The sequence below is a fragment of the Mustela erminea genome, chromosome 16 (assembly GCF_009829155.1).
Source record: "Mustela erminea isolate mMusErm1 chromosome 16, mMusErm1.Pri, whole genome shotgun sequence".
Classification (NCBI taxonomy): domain Eukaryota; kingdom Metazoa; phylum Chordata; class Mammalia; order Carnivora; family Mustelidae; genus Mustela; species Mustela erminea.
The window spans coordinates 59,328,775-59,355,302 of NC_045629.1; the positions used below are offsets into that span (position 1 = coordinate 59,328,775).

At 35.4% G+C, this 26,528-nt stretch overlaps 1 protein-coding gene across 5 annotated transcripts in view; it reads right to left on the reverse strand.

Annotated features, from left to right (window-relative positions):
* CSMD3 (CUB and Sushi multiple domains 3) overlaps positions 1 to 26,528 on the reverse strand; it is a 1,246,643-nt gene that overhangs the window by 410,695 nt on the left and 809,420 nt on the right. For all 5 annotated transcript variants that reach the window (XM_032316321.1, XM_032316320.1, XM_032316319.1 and 2 more), the window contains 3 exons: positions 24,093 to 24,287; positions 7,110 to 7,248; positions 418 to 605 (listed from right to left, as the gene is read on the reverse strand). In XM_032316321.1, the coding sequence (XP_032172212.1) occupies positions 418 to 605; positions 7,110 to 7,248; positions 24,093 to 24,287 (522 nt within the window). The remainder of the gene's footprint in view (positions 1 to 417; positions 606 to 7,109; positions 7,249 to 24,092; positions 24,288 to 26,528) is intronic.

Here is a 26,528-nt window from a genome sequence, read left to right on the forward strand (position 1 = left end):
GTTAAAGCCTCTGCCTTTGGCTCAGGACATGATCCCAGGGTCCTGGGATCAAGTCCCACATCTGGCTCTCTGCATAGCAGGGAGCCTGCTTCCCTTCCTTTCTCTCTGCCTACCTCTCTGCCTACTTGTGATCTCTGTCAAATAAATTTAAAAAAAAAAACTACTATATGAACTCGTTTAAAATTTGTTGTCTGCTACTTCTGAGATTTCCCTAGTATTTCCTTTTGTGATGTTGTTAGATAGATATTGTGGAAAATCTTTTGCAGAATTTACTAAAACACATACCTTGCAAAACGTTAGCATTGTCATTGGTCAAGAAATTTTATCTTCTTAATAAATCTTGGAGTTCTTTTAGTGATACAATTATAATACCAAATGTAGGGAAGAGAGAATAGGGAATATTTTGGCTTTACTTACTTTCATAATGAATCTTGAAACCGTTATTAGAACGGCTGTTGTCTGTTGTAAATAGAAGGTATATAAAATTACTGCTACTGAATAGAAACTGAGGCACTTGTGTACCATTGTAGGATCCAAGCAAGGGTGACAGAAGATTTGGTCCATCATGCACTTCCAGAACATCATAATTCAGTTCAGTCTGAAATCTAGGATTAAGAGACACATGTGAAAATATATTTATTAGGATAACATTATAAGAGAAATAATAAATTTAGATTGCTATTTAAATGACTAAACTTTTTACAATTTTATATTATAATTTTTCTTTAGCTTATCTAATATTATACATATCATATAAGACCTCATCATGTGCAAATACCTAAATTGTAAACTCTTATTCTTATGGAAAATTATCATTAAAGAGGTGTGTGTATATATTTGTTGTTTATAAATAAGTTTTCTTTCAAATATGGAGTATCCTCAGTAAACAAATGGTTTTTTCATTAACCAAGCATTTTGGGAGTCACCTTTCTTTTACCTTCTTCCTTGTATGGAAAACTACATGATTCATACTTATCTTTAATCTATTAATCAGATTCTCATCTTACTTGTGTATATATTTCAAATCTGACTTCTGCTTTATAATGTGGTCTTTTTTTTTTTTTTGACAAATCTACTTTGGCCATTAAAAACTTGGTACAGTTTCATTTCAAAATAGTGATCCTAATTATAAGTAGGTAATGATAATAACAATGATGTAGTTGATGTTCACTAAGTGCTTGTTCTGATAAATATTTTATCTATATTCATTTATCCAAAGCTCATACTAACCCTGTAAGTTAGCATCTATTATCATACTCATTTTTCAGATAAGAAAACTGAGGCCTGAAGAACTTAAATAGTTCAAATCAAGTCTTTCCATCCCTAACCACTATACTATGCTACGGTACACTGGCTGGTTTTATTTTTAGATTTTTGGTGGTACTTACTGCTAATGTTTTTGATTCTCTTAAAAGACGCATATTTTATAAATGCAATCAACACAAAGCCACTTTTAACATGCATAAAATATTATTAATAAAATAGCATTTTAAATGCTATTTAAAAAGTGCAATTGAAATATGTTTCAATCTGTACCACTTTTACACCTTGTTAAGCAATATACTTATTAAAATGAATGAATTTCATAAGCTTATCTTGGTTTTTATTTTGCAATATGGAATATATTGCATTGGTCTAAAAATAACTTTTCCAAAAATAAAATTTAGAATAGGAAATGTATAGGAACACATTATGTCCTTTAAGTAAATGATCAGACGATTGTACATTGTGAATTCATTATTTGGTTGTTTTGTAGTCAGTCTATTGGAGTATTAAAATTGGAGTTTCACTTGGATAGTTAGTCAGCTGATAATAACCAAATTAAAATGCACAGAAGAGTCAGAGATTACTTTGAATTGAAACATAAAGAGACAATTCTTAATAGAATAGCAACATTAACGGGTGATATAGAGAACACTGTTCAGTAGGAGTGAACCCTTAAAAAGAAAATGATCACAGATTTGCCCTAAGGAACTATAAAAATACATTAGAGTAACAAGAGAAATGAATTAGGTTTACACAATAATTTTAATTTCTTTCATTTTGTGTTTCAAGATAGTCATATACATCTCTCATAAACTGCCTCAATCTAGTATTCATTTGTTTATGACATTAAATTTATTGTTTATCATAAACAAATGCTGTGGAACCAGTAGATGATATTAAAAATGAAATTGAGCCTAATCTTACTCAGTTTTTGTTATCTTTTAAAAACATTCTTGATGTAATCCAAAGTCATTCTGATCAAATTGAAATAGTCCTCATTAATTTAAAAGTTAAAAAAAAAAGTGGCTATCTGGAAGAGTGATACTGATAGTTATGGTCTAGGAGTTGAGGACAGGAAAAGGGATAAAAGGATGGGCTTAGGATGATTAATAGTAAATGAGTTCATTTAGAAACTGCCAAATATTGAGAAAATTGAGAAACTGTTGGAAGAAACAAAGCAAAATTCCTCTGCAGGTCTGAAAATAAGACTTGTAAACTTTTCACCTATGTAAGAGATAAGCAGTTTAAAAACCACATATGTTCTTTGGCATTATTATTTTGTTTTGTGTTTGATAGGAAATTCAATTTCTTCAGATTTCATTGACTTAAGGTATTTGAGACAATTTCAAGGAGCCAAATAGTGGCTAATATATTTGTGATGTTTTTTAGTTTTTGTTTGTTTTTGTTTTTGGTTTTTACCCCTGTAGATTAAATCTAGTCAACTGTTATATTTGAGAATATAGGAAAATGGCTATGCTATCATCTTCATTATAGTATTTACTTAAAATTTCATTTTAACCCAATTAGTTTAAATTATTCCTGGGTACAAGAAAGCAAGTGACATAATTCAGTAAAAAACACAATTCCTTATTTGGAACCAAATTCTATGAAAAAGTATTCTCAGAATGACAGAAACTATTAAAGAGCTAGCAATCAGTGTTCTTACAAGAGCTTGGTTGGAAATCAGAAGGGAATTAGGTTTTTCAAGTCATAATTCTTATTCAATACTTCAAAGAGGATATCTTATTTTTAAAACAATCTTATAAGGGAAATGAAACACAAAGATATTATAGGATCAGTAAACAAAGAAGTGACAGATGTTCATATTTCTAATTTCAAAGTGACTATTTTATACCTCTAACCTAATGGATAAACCTCGTGTTTATTTTTTAACTTGAGCAAGTTCCTTGCTCACTGTTTTGTGACTGAGCTACTCCTAACCATGTGATGGCTCTTTAAGAGGTGTATTATTTTAAAGGAATCAATTTTCTGACAAAACACATGGGATATGGACAAGCCTAAAGCAAAATCTCATACCCTTAAAGGATCTTTAGAAAAGAAGAAATGTAGGAGGGTATTTATATAATTTTTCTTTCAAATAGCTCCAACTCAAGAATCTTATGGGGGTGTGTGTGTGTGTTATGTGTGTACATATAGGAGGGAAAGGTAGATAGAGGACTCAAGCCCCCAAACTTTTCCGTAAGAACATTTTTTTAAGAACAGAGACTTCATTAATTTTAGTTATATAAAGTAGAATTCAAAAGAAATATACCGATATAGCTATGCCCTGTCTATTCTAAAATAGTGAAAATAACATCAATATAATTCTTAATGTATTTCTAACTTTTGATTCTTCCCATGTTTGAGTTAATTAACAAGGAATAGTTTCATATAAACGTGTGTGTATGTATGTTTGTGTATATATATACATACACACATCGGTATCATTGGTATCAAGCAATTTAATTTGCTTCAGAGGGTGACTTAGGGATTAAGAAAAGAGGCACAGTTGACAAGTCTGGCTCCGTGGTGCTCACAGGAAGAAGAAAAAAACTTTAGACTCTGGGAATCTTTTCTCACCACAAGCCTGTTCTGGCTGACCTACAGAACTGTTTATTGTTGCTGTGCACAAAGTCTAGCATTGAAAATCACTTTTCAGTGTGACTCTTGCTTACATCCTACCTTAAAGGATTTGTGTCACAGTAAGCAGATAAGAGAATAAGAAAGTAGCAGCGTAAAAAGTGCTAAGTAAGTATATTTATCAAAATTAAATTGTATTTTTGTCTATTTAACTGGCATTACAGTTTATAAAAATTGCTGAGTTTTTTTTGTTTGTTTGTTTTTTTAATCAGGAAGGGAAGTCTGGGATGGTTTAACTTAGAATACAGGCTATAGAATGTACATTAATTCACTTTAGAGAATTCTGAAGATATCTGCCCACAATAAACAAGCAGCAAAGAGACCCATGTAACTGCCTATTAGTAGGGATAGAACATACATGTTAAAAACTTTGGACAGAGAAAATGTGTCTTCAGACAGAAGTATAAAATCAAAAGTCACAAGTGCGGTGCTATGAATGATCAGCACTGCTTTGCAATCTGCTTCTTGAGTTGGCAACTCTAGATCACCTACTTAGGGCTCAGAGATATCATGTGTTATTTATTTATTTCATGATGGTTAATGACTCTCATTAGCAAACCAGGAGATGCTTTTTTCATAAAACAATGCACTTTGTACTAATAAAACTTAAACTAATTTTCTAGTGATACCATTTTATGCTTATGTGTGGCTTTAAACTGAATATAAAATAATGAAAATGAGCTATTTTTAAAGTTGTCTACCACTGGAGTCAGCTGGGAGGTGGAGAAAGAGTGAATTCTTAAGAGAACACTAATCTTTGATTAAGGAACAAAATCTAAATTTGCAAGTTTGTAAAGAAAAACAAAATCCACCCCCAGTCCCAACCCCCAACATCACCCACTTGGAAGCTCACAGAAACAAACAGTTAAATTGCTCTGCATAATAAAGTAAGAGTAGAAGTTTACCCTGCTTTATACTGGAAGGAGTACTGAGAGGTAGAAGAAGAAGGGTTGAAGATCCTGGGTGTGGACAAGGCCAGAGGCAGTGAAGAGTCTGGGATAAGAGAGGGCACTGGAGAGATACACACAATCATTCCCGAGATGGGGATTACCAGGAAAAATTTAAGACAGTGCAGTAATCCTCTTTGGTTATCCCCTGTATTAAGGTTTTTGTGAGAAGGACGGACAGTGATACAAATAAGGAGTTGAGGAGGGTAGCAGCCTCCAGAGCTCACAACTGAGATGAGGCTAAGAGCAGGATTTCAGAGCCAGAAGTAAACAAATGCAGCCCAGAAGTTCTGAAATTTAAGGAGAGCCCCCACTTTCCTCTGCATATAAGATGAGGCTCAAGCATTTTTATTTAGATATTGAAGGGTAATGATACGGTAAGAAATATATGGGTGAGAGATGTTATAAAGTATGCGAGTGTAATACATTTTCAGTTGTCTTAACATCATAATACCTCATACAGAATAATGTTATGTCCAAAACAGGAAGTATTAAAATTATGTACTTGTACCTATAAGAATGTACTTATTTAAGATGAATCAGTTATGATAGGAAAATATGCTAATCCTTCAAGTGTGATGCAAATTTAAGAAATTAAATATGCAATAAATTTCTCATTGACATGAATAAATATAATTTTTTTAAATTATTAAATGATATAATCAATATTATTATGTTATATTACATAATCCAAACCAAATAGAATTAAAGTAAGTTTGGTTAATTTGGGTCCCACATTCATGGAACACTGTTATTTGATGAAGATTTTATTCTGAATACATCATATGCTTTTCACTAAAATTGCTATGGCAACACAGGCTATATCATTGAATAAAGGGTATGATTTCTACATCATAACAAAAAACTCTGCCAAAGTATTCTAAATATAAACTTAAAAAAAAATGTGTAAGTCATTGTTATGGGCTGAATTATATCCCTCTAAAATTCATACGTGAAGTCCTAACCCCTAGTACCACAGAATGTGCCTATATTTAGAGAAGTGTCTTTTAAAGATATAATTAAGGTAAAATGAGAACATACAGGTGGTCCAGCATGACTGATCTCCTTATAAGAAGAGAAAATTCAGCAACAGACATACACTGAGAGAAGACCAGGTGAAGATATAGGGAGAAGATAGCCAACTATATAAGTCAAGGAAAAAGGCCTCAGAAGAAACAACCCTGTTGACACCTTGATCTCAGACATCCAACCTCCTGAACTGTGAGGAAATAGATTTCTGTTGGTTAAGCCACTTGGCCTGTGGTATCTTATTAGACAGCCATAGCAAACAAATTCAGTTATAGTAAAGTTGTATAGGCCACAGTAAGGTAGGATGGTCTTGTGTGAAATGTTTAATACTTTACAGCTGTCAAATAGAATTTGTTTTCTTCTCGAGTTTTAACACTAGTATGGATAAATTAATTCAATGAAGAACTTCTTGTATTAGGGAAAGATCATGTTATATTTGTAAAATTCAATCATCAGTATAATTCTGCTATGTTTATATTTTCTATGTGAATATAATGCTTACAAAGTTTCCTTTTTTAAAATAAAGGGATTGAAAGATGATGGGAGTTGACAATATAATTGGGAAATTATATACATAACTTCCATTTCAATTTGTAAATAGTGATCCAATCACAGACCGGAAGCTTTAGTCTTTTAACTTTTTAATATTTAATATTGTAATCTTTCATGGCATAGATTATTTGATCACAAAACTATTTTTCCTAGGAAAAAAATGCTCAACTGGCCAATCATTAACACACATTAATTTGACATAGCCATTTTTCTGAAGGACTTGAGGGTATAGATATGCAAGTGGTGTGTTTAAGTGTTTTATGCTGTATTACAATATAAATGCAAATGTGTTTATAGCACTTTGCCATTCAAAATACAGCAGAACACACAGGCCCTTTAAAATCAGGACAAGTAAACTCATTAAGTTAAAGGTCACATGTTCTTATCTCAGTAGTGCATATATGTATATAAAGCATATGCATATAAAGCATATGTATATAAAGCAAAAAAGGTCCATTTTGCATATCTCCATAGTACTGACAGAACATTAAACAAATAGAAAATTAACTTGAAAGCAGCCTGAAAGGTTCAAAGGGACAAACTGAAACATTCAAGGCACAGAAATCAACTATTGCATTAAAATTATACATTGATTTAGTAAATAAAATGGATAATGCCAACTATTCTTTTAGATAATCTGTAGTTTTTTAAAGGTAGAAAAATATTTGTAGAGACCTTTCAAATGTAATTTTGATAGAGTGTCCAGGTTCAGCTTCAATCACCCACTCACAATTCAAGGAGTCTTTGTAGTATCCTGGCCATCCCGGGGAGAGAATCAATCCACTGGGAGCTGAAAAATGGCCACCACATGGAGCTGAAAATATGAAATCAGAGAACAAGTAAGAACAGAAGTTTTAGAATAAGTAGTAGAGATTATTATTAGTACCAACTATAATTTTTAAATGAATTTCTGCACGTCCTTTTAAAACGTTATTTAATAATATTTTGAAGGTAAAGCTACATCTGCTCCTATTACTGAGTGATAATTTTCCTTAGAAAGAGTAATTTACTTTCTGGAATATGGCTTTGCTATACACACAGCATGTCAGATAAACTGATCATCTTCAAGTGTCCTAAAATATCCCTTATATGCATTCTTGTGTCTCCATTTTCATTTTCAAGGCTTGAAAACAATGTAAATTGTCAGTTTTAGTTTCTCTCTTTTATTTTCTGGCTTACATTAGCAGATACTGCTAATTCATTCTACACACTGTCTAAAACTCTAATCTTCCTTATTCTAGAGTTCCTACTACAATTTGGGCCTTCATTGATTCAGCCTCTTTTCTGATTTCCCATCCGTTGATTTCTCTCCTGCTTCAGTCCAGCTGTCAGAATAATATCCTTCAAATTACAGTTTCATTATACCATTCCCTTTCCTAGACATCTATTTTGATCCCTTTTCCTTTAACATTAGATTCAAATCTTCAGCTTATCGCTTCCAGTATATAATTTTCTGCTTTTCTCTAAATATACACACAATTGAAATCGTAATGACAACATTGTAATTCCAGTAGGTACTGATTAGGTCTTTTGGTGTAAACACCTCATTTTGGAGATGAATAAACCAAGTCCAGAAAAGAGCAACTCCCCAAGGCTCACAAGGCTTACTAAATTTTAAAAGTACTTTCCAGTTATTTTTTTATAAAACAGGACCTCAAAATGGGTCTTCTCCCATTATTTCCCAGTATTGGTAAATGAAATCACCAACCATGGAGTTACATAAGCCAGGAAGCTAGAGGTAAGTATCTTTCATATTTCCATAATCTTTTTCATGTAATCTCATATCCAGGCCATCCTCAAGCTCACTCTTGTTTCTCCATCTCTATAGCCACCATCTTAGTTTAAATTATCATATCATCATCTCATCCTTCCAACAAACCTTCCTAACTCATCTTTCCTTTTTTTTTTTTTTTTAAATTTTGTTTATTTATTTGAAGGTAGGGGGAGGGAGGGAGAATGAGAGGGAGAAGCTGACTCCCACTGAGCAGAGGACCTCATGTGAGACTCGATTCTAGGACCCTGAGATCATGACCTGAGCTGAAGGCAGATGCTTCATTGCCTGAGTCACCCAGGTGACCCACTAACTGACCCTTTTAACTGGTCTTTTCATCCACACTAACTATCCTTCATACTATAGCCAGAGGTGGTTTTTTTTTTTTTTTCAACCACAAATCAGACTATATCCTTCAATGGCTTCTTTCTGTGTTGACTAATAAGGTACTGCATAATCTAGTTTCAACTCTAGCGTAGATTCTGAACTTACCTACTTGACTCTGCAGCCCAGCTACCTTAGCCTACTCTGTACCTTCAGGAAGTACACACGGAAAACAAAAATGGAGCAAAGAGTATTTAATTACTGAAAATTATTCAGGAAAGAAAAAAGAAAAAGATCAAATGTATACTGTATTAACTTTCCAACATAATAGAGACCATTCTTGATGATTCCCTGTTATATTTTTATTTTCTCTAAATCACTCCATTTAAACTTTATCCCATGTGTTTATATTCTGTGTTGCTTACTTGTTTCTTTCTGTTTTACCTTGCAAAATTTTTAAAAGCTATTGCTCCAGACACTATTTTTATTCATTGGCATTTTTAAAATAATTTGATGTAACCCAAACAGAATAGGAAATATTTATAAATTGGCCTAGGAATCACACATTACTACAAATATCCAGTTAAGAAAAATATTTTTATGTGAAATTGCCAAAATTTGTTATTTGCATGCAAAAAAAAACAAAAAAACTCTGTCATATAAAATTAGATTTTCTTCCTTCGTAGAATTTAATTTTGTTTCCTAAAAAGCTTTCAAAGGAGACCATTTTCATGCGGATTATTTACTCCTCTTTGTTACAATGACTTATAATTAGGTTTCCTGTAGGGTTATTATGTATTTCAAAAATAAAATTATGTGCATAATAGCCACTTAAATTACCATATTTTAAAAGAGAGAATAGAGAGTATCTTAGAGAAGGTCCCGGAAATATGGAAAATCTCTGATAGAAATCCTTAATATGTCATGGACTCATATTGTTTTAGACAAGTATTTGTGCACTTCAGTCTAATTCTCATTAAAAGAGGTTATCAGTCATAAAATTAACAACTGAGTAATAGGCCATAAAGTATTAAAAAGTAAAGTACCCAGAAGCATTTTAGCCGGTCCCTCCATCTGAAGTGTGAGGGAGGCAGTTAGGAGGGGCCCTTAGAACAAAGGAGAACATAAAAATGTGGTTACTGATTGTTCTCTGAGAGGACTTCCCTGAAGGTGACCCTACTTATAACATATTCTGAAGCAGCTCCTTTCTCTCTCATATAGGGTTGAAACTGTCCAAATTTATCATTCCAAAAGTATGGGAACAGACTCCCCAACAGGGTGTGAAACCTAAGAGAAGAGACAGATGGTCAGTGGAGGTCCATTGGGAAAAGCCTCGTGGTCACAGCAACTAGCAGGCACGTGGCAGGGAATTGTACACAGGGACAAGCTATAGTGTAGCAACAGCAGCAGAGTATGGAGTGGGCAAAATGCAAGAAAAAAATAAGGCGAGGTCAAATGTAGAGAAAAGAGATGTAGATATCTGCCTAAAGCAGAAAGCAGTATAGAATATAGGAAAAGAGAAAGAGCATGAGCTTTTGAACAAAGAACTACTGATGGGAACAGAAGGCAAGCTGAGACCAAAGCAGAAGTTGACACCCTACAATCTTCCTTTCACTCCTGGGTGGGACAGGTGTGACATTCTTCCAGGAATCTCCCATTTTATGTTAATACCTTGCTAGAGGGGATAAACAATCTTAACCTGATAATGGCAAGGCCTCAAGGCCTCAAGGCCTCAGGGATCTTTTAGGTCCTCTTCAGCATATGAAAGTTCTTTTGAAACCTCCCTTTTTCCTTACCTCCCCTAACCTCACAGTATATAACCCACTGCCTCTCACAAGCCCAATGCAGCATCTCTTTATGCCATGGGTCCTGTCCCTGTGCTTTAATAAACCACTATTTTGCACCAAAGATGTCTCAAGAATTCTTTCTTGGTCATGGGCTCCAAACCTCACCCCACCGAACCTCATTTATATTCTAAAACTTCAACACTAATAATAATATTAGTAGCAAATATTTGAATTTATAAAGAGAAATTTAACTGTAAAAGGAATAAAAAGTTAGTGGCTTAAACCTTACAACTTTGTCATATCCATATACTTCTTACATTAAATTAATAATTTTCTTAAATAGATTACTTATATTTTAACTTCAATGACTTTTTTAAACTTACTCTAAATAAAAATGTCTGTGAAATCGTAGTGCTTATGTAGGACTTATATTTTTCCCCAAATGCCTAAAAATAAATATGCAGCTATTAAAATGTAATAAATACTTAAACATTTAACAACTAAAATAACATTGTGTACCTTCAGGGATAAAGGCAACACAGTTTAACAGAGTTCTGTAAAAGACAATAACTAAGCTTGCCTGAATAAGGGAAACTGGAATATATACAAAACAGAAAGAAGATCAAGACCAGACAAGCTACTTTCAAAATCCCATTCATTCATTCATTCATTCATTCACTTATTCATCATTTACTCATTTGTATGTCAGTCATGCAGTAAACAATTGTGTGTCAGGTATGTGTCTATGTGGTATTTGTATTACTTTAACCAATTAACATTTATTGAATATTTCCCATGTGCCAGGAACTATGTGAAAAGTCCCTTGGATTATTTTATATAATGCTCAAAAAAAAAAAAATCCAGCCACTTTCATACTATTATTATAGATAAGAACATCATAAACATAAGAATTTAAATAATTTGCATAGGTGGGGCCAAGGCCAGCCTCCCTAAGATGGACCGCTTTGCATATTGATTATTTTAAATACATGTTACTTAAGAGAAAACCTGTACAAAATGGGCATCCAGATCCTTCTCTGTCCCCTTGAAAGCCGGAAATAAATCTCTCACATGAAAGGTACCTTTCCTGTACCAGAAGGTAGAGAGATATCCTTAACACCAGAGATGGGAAATTAAGAGCCAAGGAGGCTGAGTAAAAAACCCTTGTTATTTCGTTTGCTGCCTTACTATTGTGGTCTAAAATCTGGCTAGAATTTCATATCAATTGAAGCTCCCAAGCTTTTCTTTGTCCTGTCAATTCCTCAAAGAATCTTTGCATAAAAAGTACATAATCTGTCTTGCTCATTTCTTTAGGGCCTCCTTGAGCATGTAATAAAACTTTGTTTTATTTCCTTCTGTTAATCCATCTCATATATAGTTTCTGCTATATATAAGATACTCTGCTAGGTCCTGAAATTAAAAAAAAAAATAAACCTATAGGACATTTTTTCTGCCCTCAAGAGACACCCACTCTACACAGAATATAGGAATAGCTAACATGCAGAACAAGTACACGGTTGAGCTTGACAGACTGTCTGGAAACACAGGGAAGTCACAAGTAACATCCTAGAGACATTAGGAAGGAGTTCTTGGAGGTGATTTTGTCAGAAGTAAATTTAAATTAAAAAAAAATGAATAGAAGATAAGAGAAATTGGACAGAGAACAGAGACAGGAAGTGAGAAACACGAACCAGTAGGAGGGAAAGTCAAGTAGTTCTTTGTTTTGGAAGCTTATAGTTTGTGGAGGAAGGAGAGGACTTTTTGGTTTTATGCAGTCATAACTGCTTTTGAAGACTTTTAAACCTAGTGAGCATCTGGGAACTTGCTAAAATGCAGATTTCCAGAACGTACTTCTAGTAGTTCTTAGGTGGGATCCAGAAAGCTGCACTGTTAACAAACCCTCACCACCCCCTGACCTCACAGGCCATTTTGCTGCTGTTAGCCCATAGACCACACTAACAAAACCTAAGATATGGCTGGTCTGTAGCTTCAAGATTCTCCTGGATAATATCTCAGGTTCCTGAGATAAAGACACAATTTGCATCTGTTAGTGAAATACAGATTGTTGTGTTTAAACCACTCACCCCCCCCATTTTTAACAATAAAAAGAGGGCATACCTGATAAATATAAAGTAGACATAGTTCATTTATCTATTTTTATTTTTCTAAGGTCTGAAGAAAGTCTGTTATAAATAATTTGCGTTGGAGTGCTGACTCATTTCTGTGTTACTTTAAGTAGAAGGGACAAATTCAAAATACCCAGTATGTTTTAAGACCTGTATGAAAGAGTCAAAAGTGCTTCAGACTGTATTCAGATAAAATTCCCTTGAATAAAAATGCTATGGAATTCTAGTGTTCCACAGTGGGAGATGCTCTTTCATCTGAGAAGTGGCAGTTAGGTGCTCAGAGGGGAGTTGGGGATGGGAAGAGCTGAGTTTGATCTCAGGGGTTTGGCTGTAAGTGAATTTAAAAAGTGAGCATTCTAACATTCCTTCTGATAGATAGCCTTTCTGGGGAGCTGAGCATGATAAAATCCAGATATCATCTCAGGGATTATCAAACAAGGAGGGTTCTATCCTTGTCCCTCCTTTTTGAACTTGCTTTATCATAGGTGTGGTAAGTAATCACAGACTCTCTTTAACCTCAGCACACTGAATGATTTTTCAAAGAAAATTATGAGAAATGTGTCAGGTCTGAATCTAGGATAAAAAGAGGAAGCCAGAAACACACAAATTAAAGGGCCAGGGTTACAGAGAAATGATCACAGCTCTGCGCTATCTTTCATCTCCATAACCCCTTCATCCCTTCTCCCAGACTCAGCTCTGCAGAGAGTGGGAGAAAACCCCGCAGATTGCTACTGTATCAGCTTCCCTATGGTAGATCTCCAGGAGAATGGAATTTAATACTACATAAACATGTAATTAAAAGTGGGGTCTATTTTTAGATGCATACACATTTTCTCAAGGAGAACCACAAATACATTCTGATCTCTGCATCAGACTGTTACTCTAATTGCTCCCTCAGAAGAACTGCCTCCAAAGAGAATGCAATGTCTGTGAATGAGAAGGGTTTCCAATCCTTTGAGACTAATTGAGTTCAAGAGAAAACCCCTTATCCTCAAAGGGAAAGTTCATCAGGCATGTTGATCCAGCCTTGTCTCCAAAGGGTTCTCCAGGGACTTCCGTCCTATCCCATTCACTCAAGGAATTTTCTCAGATATCCCATTAGAGAGGTAGGAAAAATAATTAGCCATGGTTATGCAGAGAGTTCTCTGCTGAGGGCAAAGAAATTCTTGCTTGATTACACATTTTATGTACATTCTGAAATTGGTGGAACAAAAACAGAAATGGGTTTCTTTTTATCATTTCCTTCTTATATTCCTTCCCGCCTGCCTACCTGCCTTCCTTCCTCCCTTCCTTTCTTCTTTCCTTCCATCCCTCCCTCCCTCTCTTCCTTCTTTCCTTCCCTTCTTACCTTCCCCCTTCCTTCCTTTCCTTCCTTCCTTCCTTCCGATGATTGCCTTCAAAACTGTACTGCCAAATCTCCATCTCCTTAAATAAATGTTTAACAGATCCTCTAATCTTCTCATCACTTTCAGGACTAAAAAAACTTGGTCCAGTCCAAAACGAAATTTTTTTTATCTTATTCTCTCCACACATCTACCCAAGGTACCTCCTTGAGCATTGGCTGAGAGGCTTGGAGAATGGGGAGGAGTGTGCTGCTGGAGGACTTGTACTTGCTGATTCATTCCTCTATTCACTTCAGTATTTAGAATAGTCTCCCCCCATCTTATCTCCTTCCTCTTTCTTTTATGTCTTCTTGCCTGTGGTCTTTTAGGGCTGGGATGGGACAGATTGTGTTGTCAGTCCTTTCCTGGCTATTGCTGTATCCCTCATTACCCCTGACTCTTCCCTAATGCTTTCCATTTGTTGGATATGGAAAATGTTTGTTCTCCATGATAAAAATGAGTCTTTTGGAAAGCCCAAGAGCAGGTTGAGGGTGACTTCTCACTGCATAATTCCGTGATATAGGAGAAGCTCAACCTTTTCCAGTCACCTCCTTACTCCCACCCCTGGAAGTATACCCTATGGTCTCAGGTTGTTGGCTTTCCTTCACTTGGTGGTCAAGCTCAGGTACCTTCTTTGATATACATTTGATGCATAGGAAATTCACATCACTGACTTGCCAAATTGTTTGAATTAGACAGCTCTCCTTCTTTTCAACCTGTCAATTTTCACCAATTTTCCTCCTCTTGCTCAATAAGCACAGAAGACAGATCAGCAACTACTACACTATATATAAAATATCTACCTGGGGATTCTCATTCCTCTTTCTGCCAGACAACTCCATTCTCTATGAGGGATTCTTCTGAAGCCCTCCCCCTCGGGTTGGCTTGCAGAGAAAAAGACTAGTATCCTCCTTCCTATAGGGAGACAAATGAAAAACTGAACAACTTTGACTTCAATGGTTTCAGATAGATTGACAGGTAAGTAGATGACAGATGATAGGTAGATAGATCTAGATCTTGATTTCCCTTTCTTTTTGCTGCTTATATAAATCAGAGGTTAGGTGCCTGAGATTATGATTGAGAGAGATGAATCAGTTAGAACACAATTAGCCATGAAAGGGGCATCTGGACTTCGATTTATTATTGTTATTATTTTATATATTGGGTATTGAGAATTTTTTCTCCTTAGCTGGGTATCTAAGTTACCAATACGAAAGCAATAAGAAAATTTTCCTCTATACTTTGTCAGTCATTTTGCTCCCAAAGTTTTTCATGTCAGCCCGGAAAGTTACAATTATAATATTATTGGATATTATGAGTCTCCACAAGGAAGGGGAACTTCTCTTTCAGTTAGTCTTAACTTAGTGTCTTAATTAAATCAACAGCTTTGAGCCAATAGCATTCATCTGACTCTTCCAGTGTATTTCATTAAATGTAATCCTCTTTATCTATAAAGCAGTCCAATGAATGTATTATATCCTAATTATATTCAAGAACATGACCATGTAATCCAGAAGGCCAATATTCTATTTCCATTTTTGTTGAAGGGATTGCTTTAGATCAAAGAGGGCATTGCTAGCTATAGAAGAGAGAGCAGGGGAGATAAAACCCAGGTAAAAATAAAGAGAGATACAGATAGTGTACATGCATCAGAGCCCTTCTGAGTCCCAGTGGAGAAATGACTAAGAAGATATTAATCAATGGGCACAGGTGACTGGGACAACAAATTATTTCTACAGAACTGAATAGGGACAAGGGGAGAAACAGTGAGACCAGTTAGGAGGCTTTTGCAGTAATTTGGGCCAGAGAGGATGGTTTCTGGGACCAGGATGTCAGCAGAGGAGGAAGTAAGAACTAAATGAGTTCTGAATATATTTCAAAGGTAGAACTAACATGTTTTTTCCTGATGGACTGTGTATGGTTATAACAGAAAGAAAGGCATCAGAAATTACTCCAAGAGTTTTGGTCTGAATTACTAGAAGAATGGAGTGCTATTAATGATGATGGTGAAAGTCTGTGACAGTATCAAGTTTGGAGTGACAGAGGGAGAGCAGATCAGTTTTGGACAGGTTAAGTTTGAGATGCCTATTAAATATTATGGGGAGATGTTGAGTAGGAAGTTGAATGTAAGACTCTGGACTTCAGGGCAAGGAACTAGACTGGTGATGTAAATTTGAGAGACATCAGCACACAGATATTATTTAATGTTAGAGACTGGGTGACAATTACCCATAGAATGAGTGGAAATAGAGAGAAGGAAAATATTCAAGTCCTAGCTCTGGAACATACAGAGATCATTGAGGTGAGGAGAAACCAGGAAGAGAGACTAAAATGAGTCTGAGTCGTACATTTAATAAAATGAAAGTTAATAAAGCATACAATTTTTAGAATGTTTAACTTATTTTTCCATAAATAGTTAAATAATTATAATTTTAAAGTATTAAGAAACATTAGATTTTTAAAAGTAAATGGTATGTACTTATAACAAAATATCGAATACATTTTAACCCAACTCTCATTTTTGGTCTGTAAATAAATCCTTCTCATCTTTCAGTCTATAAGAGTCGAGTTCAGTAGCTTTAAAAAAGTGACATTCACCAATGAATAATAAATCCTCATACCCAGGAACAGTTTCTTTCTATGACTGCAACAAAGATAGGAGATTTAATTTATGTCCAACTGTCTTGCTTTCTAAAACAGAAAACTCTAGATGACTTAGCACTCACTTCTTGACACCTAGAAAGAGAACTTTCTTGTTTTATTCTAAGTCTCATGGCATGGTATCTTTTTCAAGATCTTTTGGGATTTGGTGGCTGGTTTATTACTGGCAAATACGGAAGCAGGCATTTATAAAGTAGATATGCAACCCAGAGAATAGCTTGAAAAGATATGTCAAAAACTCGATCTTTCTCCTTATTCATTTTTTTAAACTAATGCATAATTTCTTATAATGAGGTAGAGAACTGTATTTAACAACCTTCCGAGGAGAAAAAATCTCAACTGAAATTATTAGAATGGGATGAACTAATCTTTCTGGGCGCAGAGCACAGTGGAATGAGTAGGTCTTGTGTTAGTCTAAGGGGCTACATACATGTAAGCAAGGGCATGGGGCTGAGACAGGGAAAATAGGAAGATGGAGAACAGCTTAGTGATGATAGGACAGTGACTGTAAGCGTGAGGGAGAGAGATGATGATGGTGGGGATGATGATTTTTACATGTAGCCATTCCCTTCAATGGGAGGATGGGGGAAGAGATGGCTTAGAAAGGTATTTGGGAAGCTTTCTATTTACTGTACTGCATAAAATTTTCATGTCTTAACTCTTAAAAAAAAAAAAAAAAAGCAAACATCTCTCTTATTTATTGATGCTTCCTGAATAACTTGGATAGTTCCTGAGTCCACCTGAATCCAATCATACCACACAACTGAGCCCTATGAGCAGCTAAATTATTAGAAATAAAAAAATGTAGTGCCAAAAGGTGAAAAAGAATCAGACACGAGCACAATACCAATGAGAAGACAAAAGGACATTATAGACACTAGTCTAGATTGAAATGACAATCTGGGGAGAGTGCTTTATTCATGGAATAGGATGTTCCAGTTTCTTTAGGTGCTAGAGGATTGGACCTGAATAATGTTACACAAATTCACAAAAAAGGAGGAACTCAAAACATGGTATAGCTATCTGGAAAGTGGTTCTTGGGTAAGTCCAAAGGCCACCCAATTTCCTGAGACACTGGAATCCTTTCTCAAAATGGAGAGGTTGATATATATCTTCTGACCTGATCCATTGGCCTGGCACACTCCCCAAGGGATTGATTGCGACTGCTGGATTTCAAATTAAAGTGACCTTAGTAATCACTAGTTCAAGCCATTTTCCTCTTGGAAAATGTTCTTTTCTAGGGGGCATGAAGGAACTGTGAGGGCCAATGGGAATAATGTCATCAGTTGTCAATGATATCATTCTTGTATTATTTATTATTATTATTATTGATATTAAATAGAGAAATATTTATTTGTAATCATGTCTCTATGAAAAGTGAGAAATCACACCTTGCCCTTAGGAAGGCAGTTTGTCCTATGTAGCCCCTCTAATTTGCTTCTGTTATTGTATTGCTCTTGTAAGCATTTGAAGTTATGACTCCTGATCTATAGCAAAGGGCATTAGGTAATATTTGTGGACACAGATCCATCAAAACCACCATCTAATGGCAGTCAGGCTCACCACCCTGGAGAACATGAATATACAAAAGAATCTGAGCTGAGTGCAAACGCCAGAATGGCATTTTCTGGGTATGTGGTAATCTCTTTATAAATGGTTAAAAACAAGACATCCACTAGGAAAAGTACGAACAGATGGCAGGATCAGAAGCACCTGTATATTACAAGTTCAGGTTATAGTGGACTTACAGCCAATAGACCAAATGACCACGCACATGAACCCTACTACAGAGATTCATGAACTCATGAATATATATCTATATATATCTACCTCTATATATAGAGATAGATAAATCTATATAGTATATATATATATAGCTATATAGTACATATATATTTATATAGTATATCTGTATATAGATATGTATCTATATCTTTTTTTTTTTTTTTTTTTTTTTTGAGAGAGAGAGAGAGATCATGAGCAGGGGGAGAGGAGTAGAAGGAGAAGCAGACGCCTCAGTGAGCATGGAGCCTGAAGTGGGCTCAATTCCAGGACCTTGAGATCATGACCTGAGCCGAAGGCAGACACTTAACCAGCTGAGTCACACAGGGACTCTGGGACTCATGAATCCAATGATGCTCAGATCATTTGAGGTACAGACAATAAGGCAGGCATGTCTCAACATTTTGGAGCTGGCATTTGGACCAGCAGAATATGGTGGCCAGAGACCAGGGAGTTTCCCAAAGCCCAATAAGGAAACCTCTCTTATTCAAATATTATACCTTGAATTTTGTCTTCTATATAGCAGAATATTCAGAATGTTCACAAGGAACATTCCAGAAACTAGAAATGTTCTGGGATTTTACTGAGAAAAAGGATTCTAGGATTTGAGTTTTAGGGATGGCTCCAGTTTGCATTGCTTTGTACAGTGAAGGAAATCTAGTCGCACAGTACTCCCTTGAGACAAAGAATGAAGGCAAAGCAACATCGGACCCATATTTCAGAAGATACTTTCATGCATCCAGGTGAAGAGAAATAAATCCAAACACAGTAATGTTGAGCTCCTTTTCCCCCTTTTCCAAATTTATAAGCACCTAGGCTGGTAGAAAGAAAGGACTTTGAAGGAAACAGAGTAAGCCTCACAATGCCCTCAGGGGCCCCTGAGAGAAATTCTGATCATGTTAGGAGAAAGAAAGAGAGTATGGAAAGAAGAAAATCCAAGAGAAAATATTCTGAAAAGAAAACTGCACTTCCTGAGGGTTGAATTCGGTGAGGAGGCTCACAGGTACCCAACAGGGGTTTGGGCTATGTGGAAAAATAAATGAATGTGAGGCCAAGAGGGGTCTTAAGGGGACCACAGGGCAAAAGAGGGAGAGTGTTTATGCAGCTATTAAGAGTGGGAAACTGATGGAGACAGAGGAAGAGGATTTTTAGGAAGCTTTCATGGCACATCATGAAAATCCCTATGTCAGACCATTAAAGTAGACCTATGATAACCATCTACACTATTCATGGCTGTAGGATATATCTTTGAAGGAGACACCATGCAGAGACTGGCCCTACATACAGCCAGTTATATTCAGGTGACAGTCTAAGTGTAAGTGAAGAAATCATTGATTGTCACTAAATTGAGTTAGGGGAACAGTTTGTGGAATTCAAAGTGAATGATTTCAATGCTGATTATAGTAATTATAGTAGTTTGCTTTCCATTAGCAAAACTGAGAGACTGCAAGGCTTTCGATTGCCTCTAATCTTTCTTCCTCATGAGGAAATTTGATCAACCCATTGTAGAGAAAGAGGTTCAAATTTTCACAAAGATAGCCTAAATCTATCCTTAGTTAATGCATCAGTGGTGAACTTCAGGTCAGTGAATAAAATGTATAACCCAATTCTGTTCAACAATTGCATTTAAGCTACCTGAAATGAATCCAAGTTCAGCTCTGGGATCATAGAACTGCAACAAATTATGATCTCATTTCTCCCTTTCCTCTCACCAATCCTTATTCAAGGACCAAGACTGATAAAACATTTCCTTTCATTTTTTTTTTTCAAAGATTTTCCACAGTTTTAGGGTTGAAGACTGGTTGATGTGGGTGAATTACTAATTTGTCAATATACCTAACCTTCTAAACAACTGAAGTAGAAGGAGGTGGGGTGTGGAGGGAAAGGAAAATCTTTAAAGAGGTTAAAGCTTTGTGTTTTTTGTTATGGAAACACTTCATACTGACTTCCTTTGCTCTATAAATCCTGATTGAAACAAGCAACTACCACTTTCTAATTTTAACACAGCAATCCATACATCCGAGTAACTTTTAACAATGCATTTAATTTGGTAAGGTTTTATGGTAATGGACTAAAATAGAAATAGTTATCTGTATTAATCAGAACATATGCATGTATGTATTTTATCCATATCACATATTTAATATAATGATAAAAAAATTAGCTAAAACATGAAGCCTAAATTGTAGGCTGTGATAGTGCCCTAAAAGAGAAATTTCAATAAATAATAAGCGAAACTTTTCTGTCAAAGTATGGAAGTCTAAAGGACGAAGAAGACAGGCAGACAGGGCTTTCAGACATAGGTTTTTGTGCGTGTCAGTGGGAATGGCTGTTGGCAGCCTGGGGAATGCTGGAGGGAGAAGGGTGTTTGAAAACAGATCAACTGTAAGGGCCTATTTAGCCAACGCGGCTCCATCCTGGTTGAACAGTCATGTTGTTGTTTATGCAGTATAACTTAAAACCGCTCCCCCAACCCCCACCCAATCGCCAGGGGACTTACTTAATAGCAACTCCAGGAAACCAGTTCCAGGTAACAAAGCCCAAATACAAGGGCGGGTCAGGCCAGGTGGAGACATCCAATCAGTGGGGCACACATACTGTCTCCCTAACTACCAAGGAGTGTGGGCCCCGCCTTTTGGGGGGCCTTTTGGGTGCCAATTCTGACCAAGGTGATAGGCTAGTTCAAATATCTACTATAGGGTAAATTGTGATTCAGTTGGTAACTTGTGCATGACCTAGCATGACCGTGCATCTTTCTCTGTGTGTTGCAATCTCACTGGCCACCTCTGTGAGCCTGTGTGGCCAGGCTCAACTACATGGCCCTTGCCCTTTAAAAGGTGGTCTGTAAGGTAGGGAGGGGTCACCCTCTCTGTAAGAGAGGGCCCATCTGGTGGATTTGAGTCTCAATGCTTGGCACAAAATAAAGCTTTGCTTGACCTTCGCTTGCTCCTTTGATTATGGACCCATCACAACAACAACCCCAAAAGAACACATTAGTGAAGAAGAAGCAGCAGCTTTCCTCAGCTAGTCTCAGGCTTTTGTTGTTTATGTCTAAGTAGAACTGAGGCAAAAGTAAAACTAAAGGAAATCCTTACAAACCTTACTTAGAGTCTCAGAAATTAAACTTGCCAGAGTGAGTTATATAGGAGTTGACAATGGTCTGCTTTATTGGATGGAAACTGCCTTGAAACATGGCCTGGGAAATGACAGGTGACCTGACAAGCCCCACTGTAAGATGGCTTCCAGCCCACTCCGATTCTGCCTTCCCTGTCTCTAACCTTATCCTTAGCTAAGGACCCAGTTCCCACATTGGGGTTAGATCCAGAAACTGGCAGGTGAGCCAAGTATATGTAACTTCACTCACACATCCAGAAAAAAAAAAAGAAAAAAAAAAAGAAAAAGAAAGAAAAAGAAATCTTTTCCTTTAGAAACTTCACAAAGCTCTCTTTAGGATCCCTTCAGAGCTAAATCAACAAAATGATTTGTTGATGTCCAGTTTATTTTCACCTCCCCATTCAGCTAGGAAACAAGCTGCTTCTAAACCAACACCCAAATTAGGCAGGGGAGGATCCAACCAGATTCAACAATTCCTCAGTAAAGGTCTCTGCATCTGTCCATGGGACTGTATACAACTCCCAGGGGAGAGGCGGGAGCATGTCACTTCTGAGCTGGAATGACTTTCTGCTGGTCACAGGATAATTTTAATCCATTTAACATCATTTACAAAGCATGCCATGCTCTGTGCCCCTCTGGTTATTCATCGAACCCCTGACCCTCTATCCTCCACTCCAGCACATCAAACCAGTAACCTTTCCTCTGCCTGAAGCAAAATTTCTCCCATCTCCTACATTCTTTCAAATACTAATGTAGGCTTTCCTGACTGACTCCCCAAATTCGGGTCAGGAACTATGATTAAAAAAATTAGTGAGCTCAGGGGCAAAGTATAATGGGGAAAAAAAAATGAACATTACTTTACATTTTTCTTTTTTTTATTTCCGCCTTTACTGTGCAATTCTATTATTATTATTATTATTTTAACATAATAGCACAGTCATAACTATGGCCAGGGTAGCCCATAACATTTGGGGTTTGGGAAAAAAACCCATGAAGTCATCTAGTTCAGCCCCCTGATACAACAAATGAGAAAGTGATTAGTAGAGGAGGGAAGTGCTATTGAAGGGGATAATAGGAAAACATAATTGCATGGTCTGGGTTAGTTCATTACAGGACATTCTGAAAATGCTCAACTCAATGAATGGCAGTATTTATAGGTAATGGCTATATTAGTCAATGAAGTCTGTTATATTTCTGAAAATTATATATTAAATATTCTCTATTTATCACCTAGAAATTGAAAAAAAAAAAAAGACAAAAAAAGTTTCCATTAAGAGTTTGGACACAGGTAAAAAGAAAAATTGGGAAAGCAAGAAAAAAGAAACTATTTAAAAATCATCACCTAATTATTGCATGGTGATCTATTAAAGGGTTTCATGGCTCTGGTTCATCTATCTATTCCTTAGTAAAAGTCCTTCCATATCTCTTTAAATAAAAACACATATGTAGTCTTAGGTACTGCTGTGGAAGGAGAAAAGCACAATACAGAAAGTTAATTCTTATTGTGACAATTTTTCTTTTAAGATTTTATTAATTTGAGAGAGAGGGGGTTAGAGTGAGCATGAGAGAGAGAAAGGGAGAGAGAAAGAGAGACAGAGAGAAAGAACTCACACCAGCAGAAGAGAAGCAGTGGGAGAAGCTGGCTCCCTGGTGATTAGGGAGCCCAACTTGGGGCTCAATCCCAGGACTCTGGGATCATGACCTGAGCTGAAGGCATAAGTTTAACTGAGCCACCCAGGCACCCCATATTGTGACAATTCTAAATTGAAGCTCCACACCCCATACACACATTCCTAAAGATTCTAAATTGAAACACTATACTTGATATATTTTATTTTTAAGTAGGATCATTTTTCTTTTCCAATATAATTTGTGACTTTATAGGAGTGTCTATATTCAAAGATATAAACTTTTAAACATTGCATACACACATACTGCACACAAACACATACACACATTACATACATGTATATATTGCCCTGAACTTTCTTAACTATATCTTATTGAACAAATCAAAACTGAAGAAAAGTGTTTAGCAAACTATGCCCACAAAAATTATACATTTTAAATAATGGTTGCTCTAGAATAAATTTATTTATTTCAATTAATCATTGTTAACACATATTTTTTAAAGATTTATTTATTTGAGAGACAGAGAGCGAGCAAGTGAGTGCTGGAGGAAGGGGCAGAGAGAGAGAGAGAATCTCAGACAAACTTCCCACTGAATAAGGAGCCTGGCCCGGGCTTGATCTCACAACCCTGAGATCGTGACCTGAGCTGAAACCAAGAGTTGCACGCTCAACCGATTGAGCCACCCAGTGCCCTGTTATTAACACATTTTTGAGAACTAAATGTTTAACCTGTGAATAGTTAAAATCCCATGAAAGAGGATGACTAGAAACTATAAAGCATACTAAACTATAACTCTATAAGGAGAATATCTACATACAACCACGATTTACCATTTACTAAAGTATATCTTTTGGTAACAGTTCCTTTCTTAAAAGGGGACTTCTAAAAAGATTTCTAAAAATGTATTTTAACATGAAACACTAAGTGTAATTTGCTTCACTAAATATGCCTAATGTACATTATTAAATAATATTTTATGATAAAGATTACAATAGTCCTGGTAAATGGTGCATTCCCTGTGATGGGTTCTAGTGCACAATTATGATGGGGTTATAATTTTCCCTGGCCATTTCACTTACCTCCACATCTTGGAATGGGTCCACTCCACATTACTTTTCCATCCATAAGTATACACGTAATTGTTTCTGTTCCCTGGGTTTTAATAAATCCTTCTTCACAAATAACTGAAATTGAACTTCCTAATTGAAAGTTGTCCCCAAACCGCCGTGCATTGATTGGTATTCCTGGATCAGGACACTCGTTATGTCCAAATGCTTGAGAAGAGCAAACAAACAAAAACACACAAGCAGGCAGTATGAGACGAACCCTTATATATTTGCATTGAGAAAAACTGATTTTGAGAAAAGTTATGCTTATTTCTAGAACAGCCTTTTTTATTTAAAAAAAAAAAAGAAAGAAAGAATTGGCGGCTCTCCTTTGATCCTACCTGTTTGCCTATGGTGTAAATAGGTGTGACTTTTAAAATATGAATTATACTCTAGATTACACTTCAAAATAGAACTGCTTCTGCCTATTTCTGGAGATCATTAGGCTTTGGCTGGGTAAAAATTACCACTATAAACCAGTCAGAATTCCAATTATTCTGAATACAGAGCAGGTTGACTACATCTCTTTGCAAGTTTTTCTTATGATTCAGTCTTTTGAATGGAGAGACAGTCTTGTGAAGTTATAGCGAAAAGTTTCAAACTGGTATGAAAGTCTTAAAATTTCTTTATCATTTTCCATTTGTCATCTATTTTCTGCCATCCAGAAAAAGAGAAGGGAGCTAAGTCTTGCTATTACCATGTTTGAGGCAGTGAAAGAAGCTTTGGAAAAGTTATAATCTCATTTAACATTTACAGCTCTAAAGAGTAATATGAGATTCATAAAAAGATAAGTAGCTGGCCTCAGGTCATAGAGATAGGATTGAAATGTATCCCTCACTCTGACTTCTAATTTTTTCTCAACAACACTGTATCTTGGGTTTTCATCTCAGGTCTCAAAAGAACGTGAGTTCTTGAATTCAGGGCCACTTTATTTTATTTTGTGTCTGCAGGATATATTTAGCCAATCTTTAGCAAGTAGCAGAAGTACAGGGACGATGTGCAAATTTTAATCTTTCAAAATTATAGATTACATGAGTCCTCCAAATTGTTCTCTTTATTCATCTGGATGACCAAGTATGTACCATAAATATTTAAATTATTATGAGATAAATGAAAGAACATTTAAATAGCAAAGTCTGAATGTGTACAACATAGTTACAAGGTATTTACAATTATTTCTATATTCATGCTACATAAGTACAGGAAGTAATTTTAAAGTCTCTCACTAATCATCCCTTTGATATTATTCATAAATTATATAACCTTTATTATTCATTCTCCTCATTTTTAAGTTAAACAGTACAAAAGAACATTAAGGTAACTTCTAAAATATACAAAATATATTTTGTAGGTATACTGTTTTTTTTCTAATTATTATTTTTTTGTGTGTGCCAAAAACCTCAATTGATTAAGCCTTGTTGTTCCTAATATAATGCCTGGTAGGTATTTATTTCAGAAAAATATAATTTCAGTAGAAAACATTAAATATAAGAATTTGCATATGATGGATTATATTATTTACTGAGAAACAGAACAAGAAACAAGGAGGCATATTTCCATAATATCCTGAAGGTACCATAAACATTAAAGTTAAAAATTATATGTGTTTAAGATAAAATGAAAATTTAGATGGATAAGTGCATATATATATGTGTATATATGCATACCTTTATACATATAAATGAAGTATTGTTAAAAGGACTTTCAGATGAAGCAACTATTTTATACAACAGTCTGTATGACACATGTCACAGCTAATTTAACTTTAATGATGTGCAATTACATGTTGACAACTTCACCACCAGTGACACTTTGAAAAGGCAGTAATTGCTTTTTGTTACTAATAACCAAAGCTCAGCACTGAATGAGTGGGGGTGGAGGTTAGAGATGCCATTTTTTTTTTTAAAAGCAGGAAACTATAATCCTATTGTTATATGACATGAATATTAACTCATCAAGTTAGTCAATATCTGACAATGTGGTAGCATCAAGGAATTAAAAAACAAAGAGAGTCACTAGTATTCATTCTATGGCTTTAGAAACATTTGCAAACAGAAGCATTAATATGTAAGGGTGTAAATACACTAAGATGTTTTCTCCTTCATGTGATTTTTTTTTTTTTTTTTTTGCTATATTCAAACCATTTTTTTTTTTTTTTTCAGAAAAATACAAAGAATATGAGTGATAGGTAAGAGTTATTTAACTCTTATCTGGATAAGGTTATTTAACGTAAAGAAATCTCAAAAGGAAGCAATATAATAAACACAATTAAATAAGATGTTAAGATGATAGTTCAAAAGGCAACTAAACAAATGATAGCTAATGCTTATTGAGCATTTACTAGGTATCAAATATTTGATGCTAACTTATTTAGATGCACCATCTAATAGATTCCTTACAAAAGCCTAA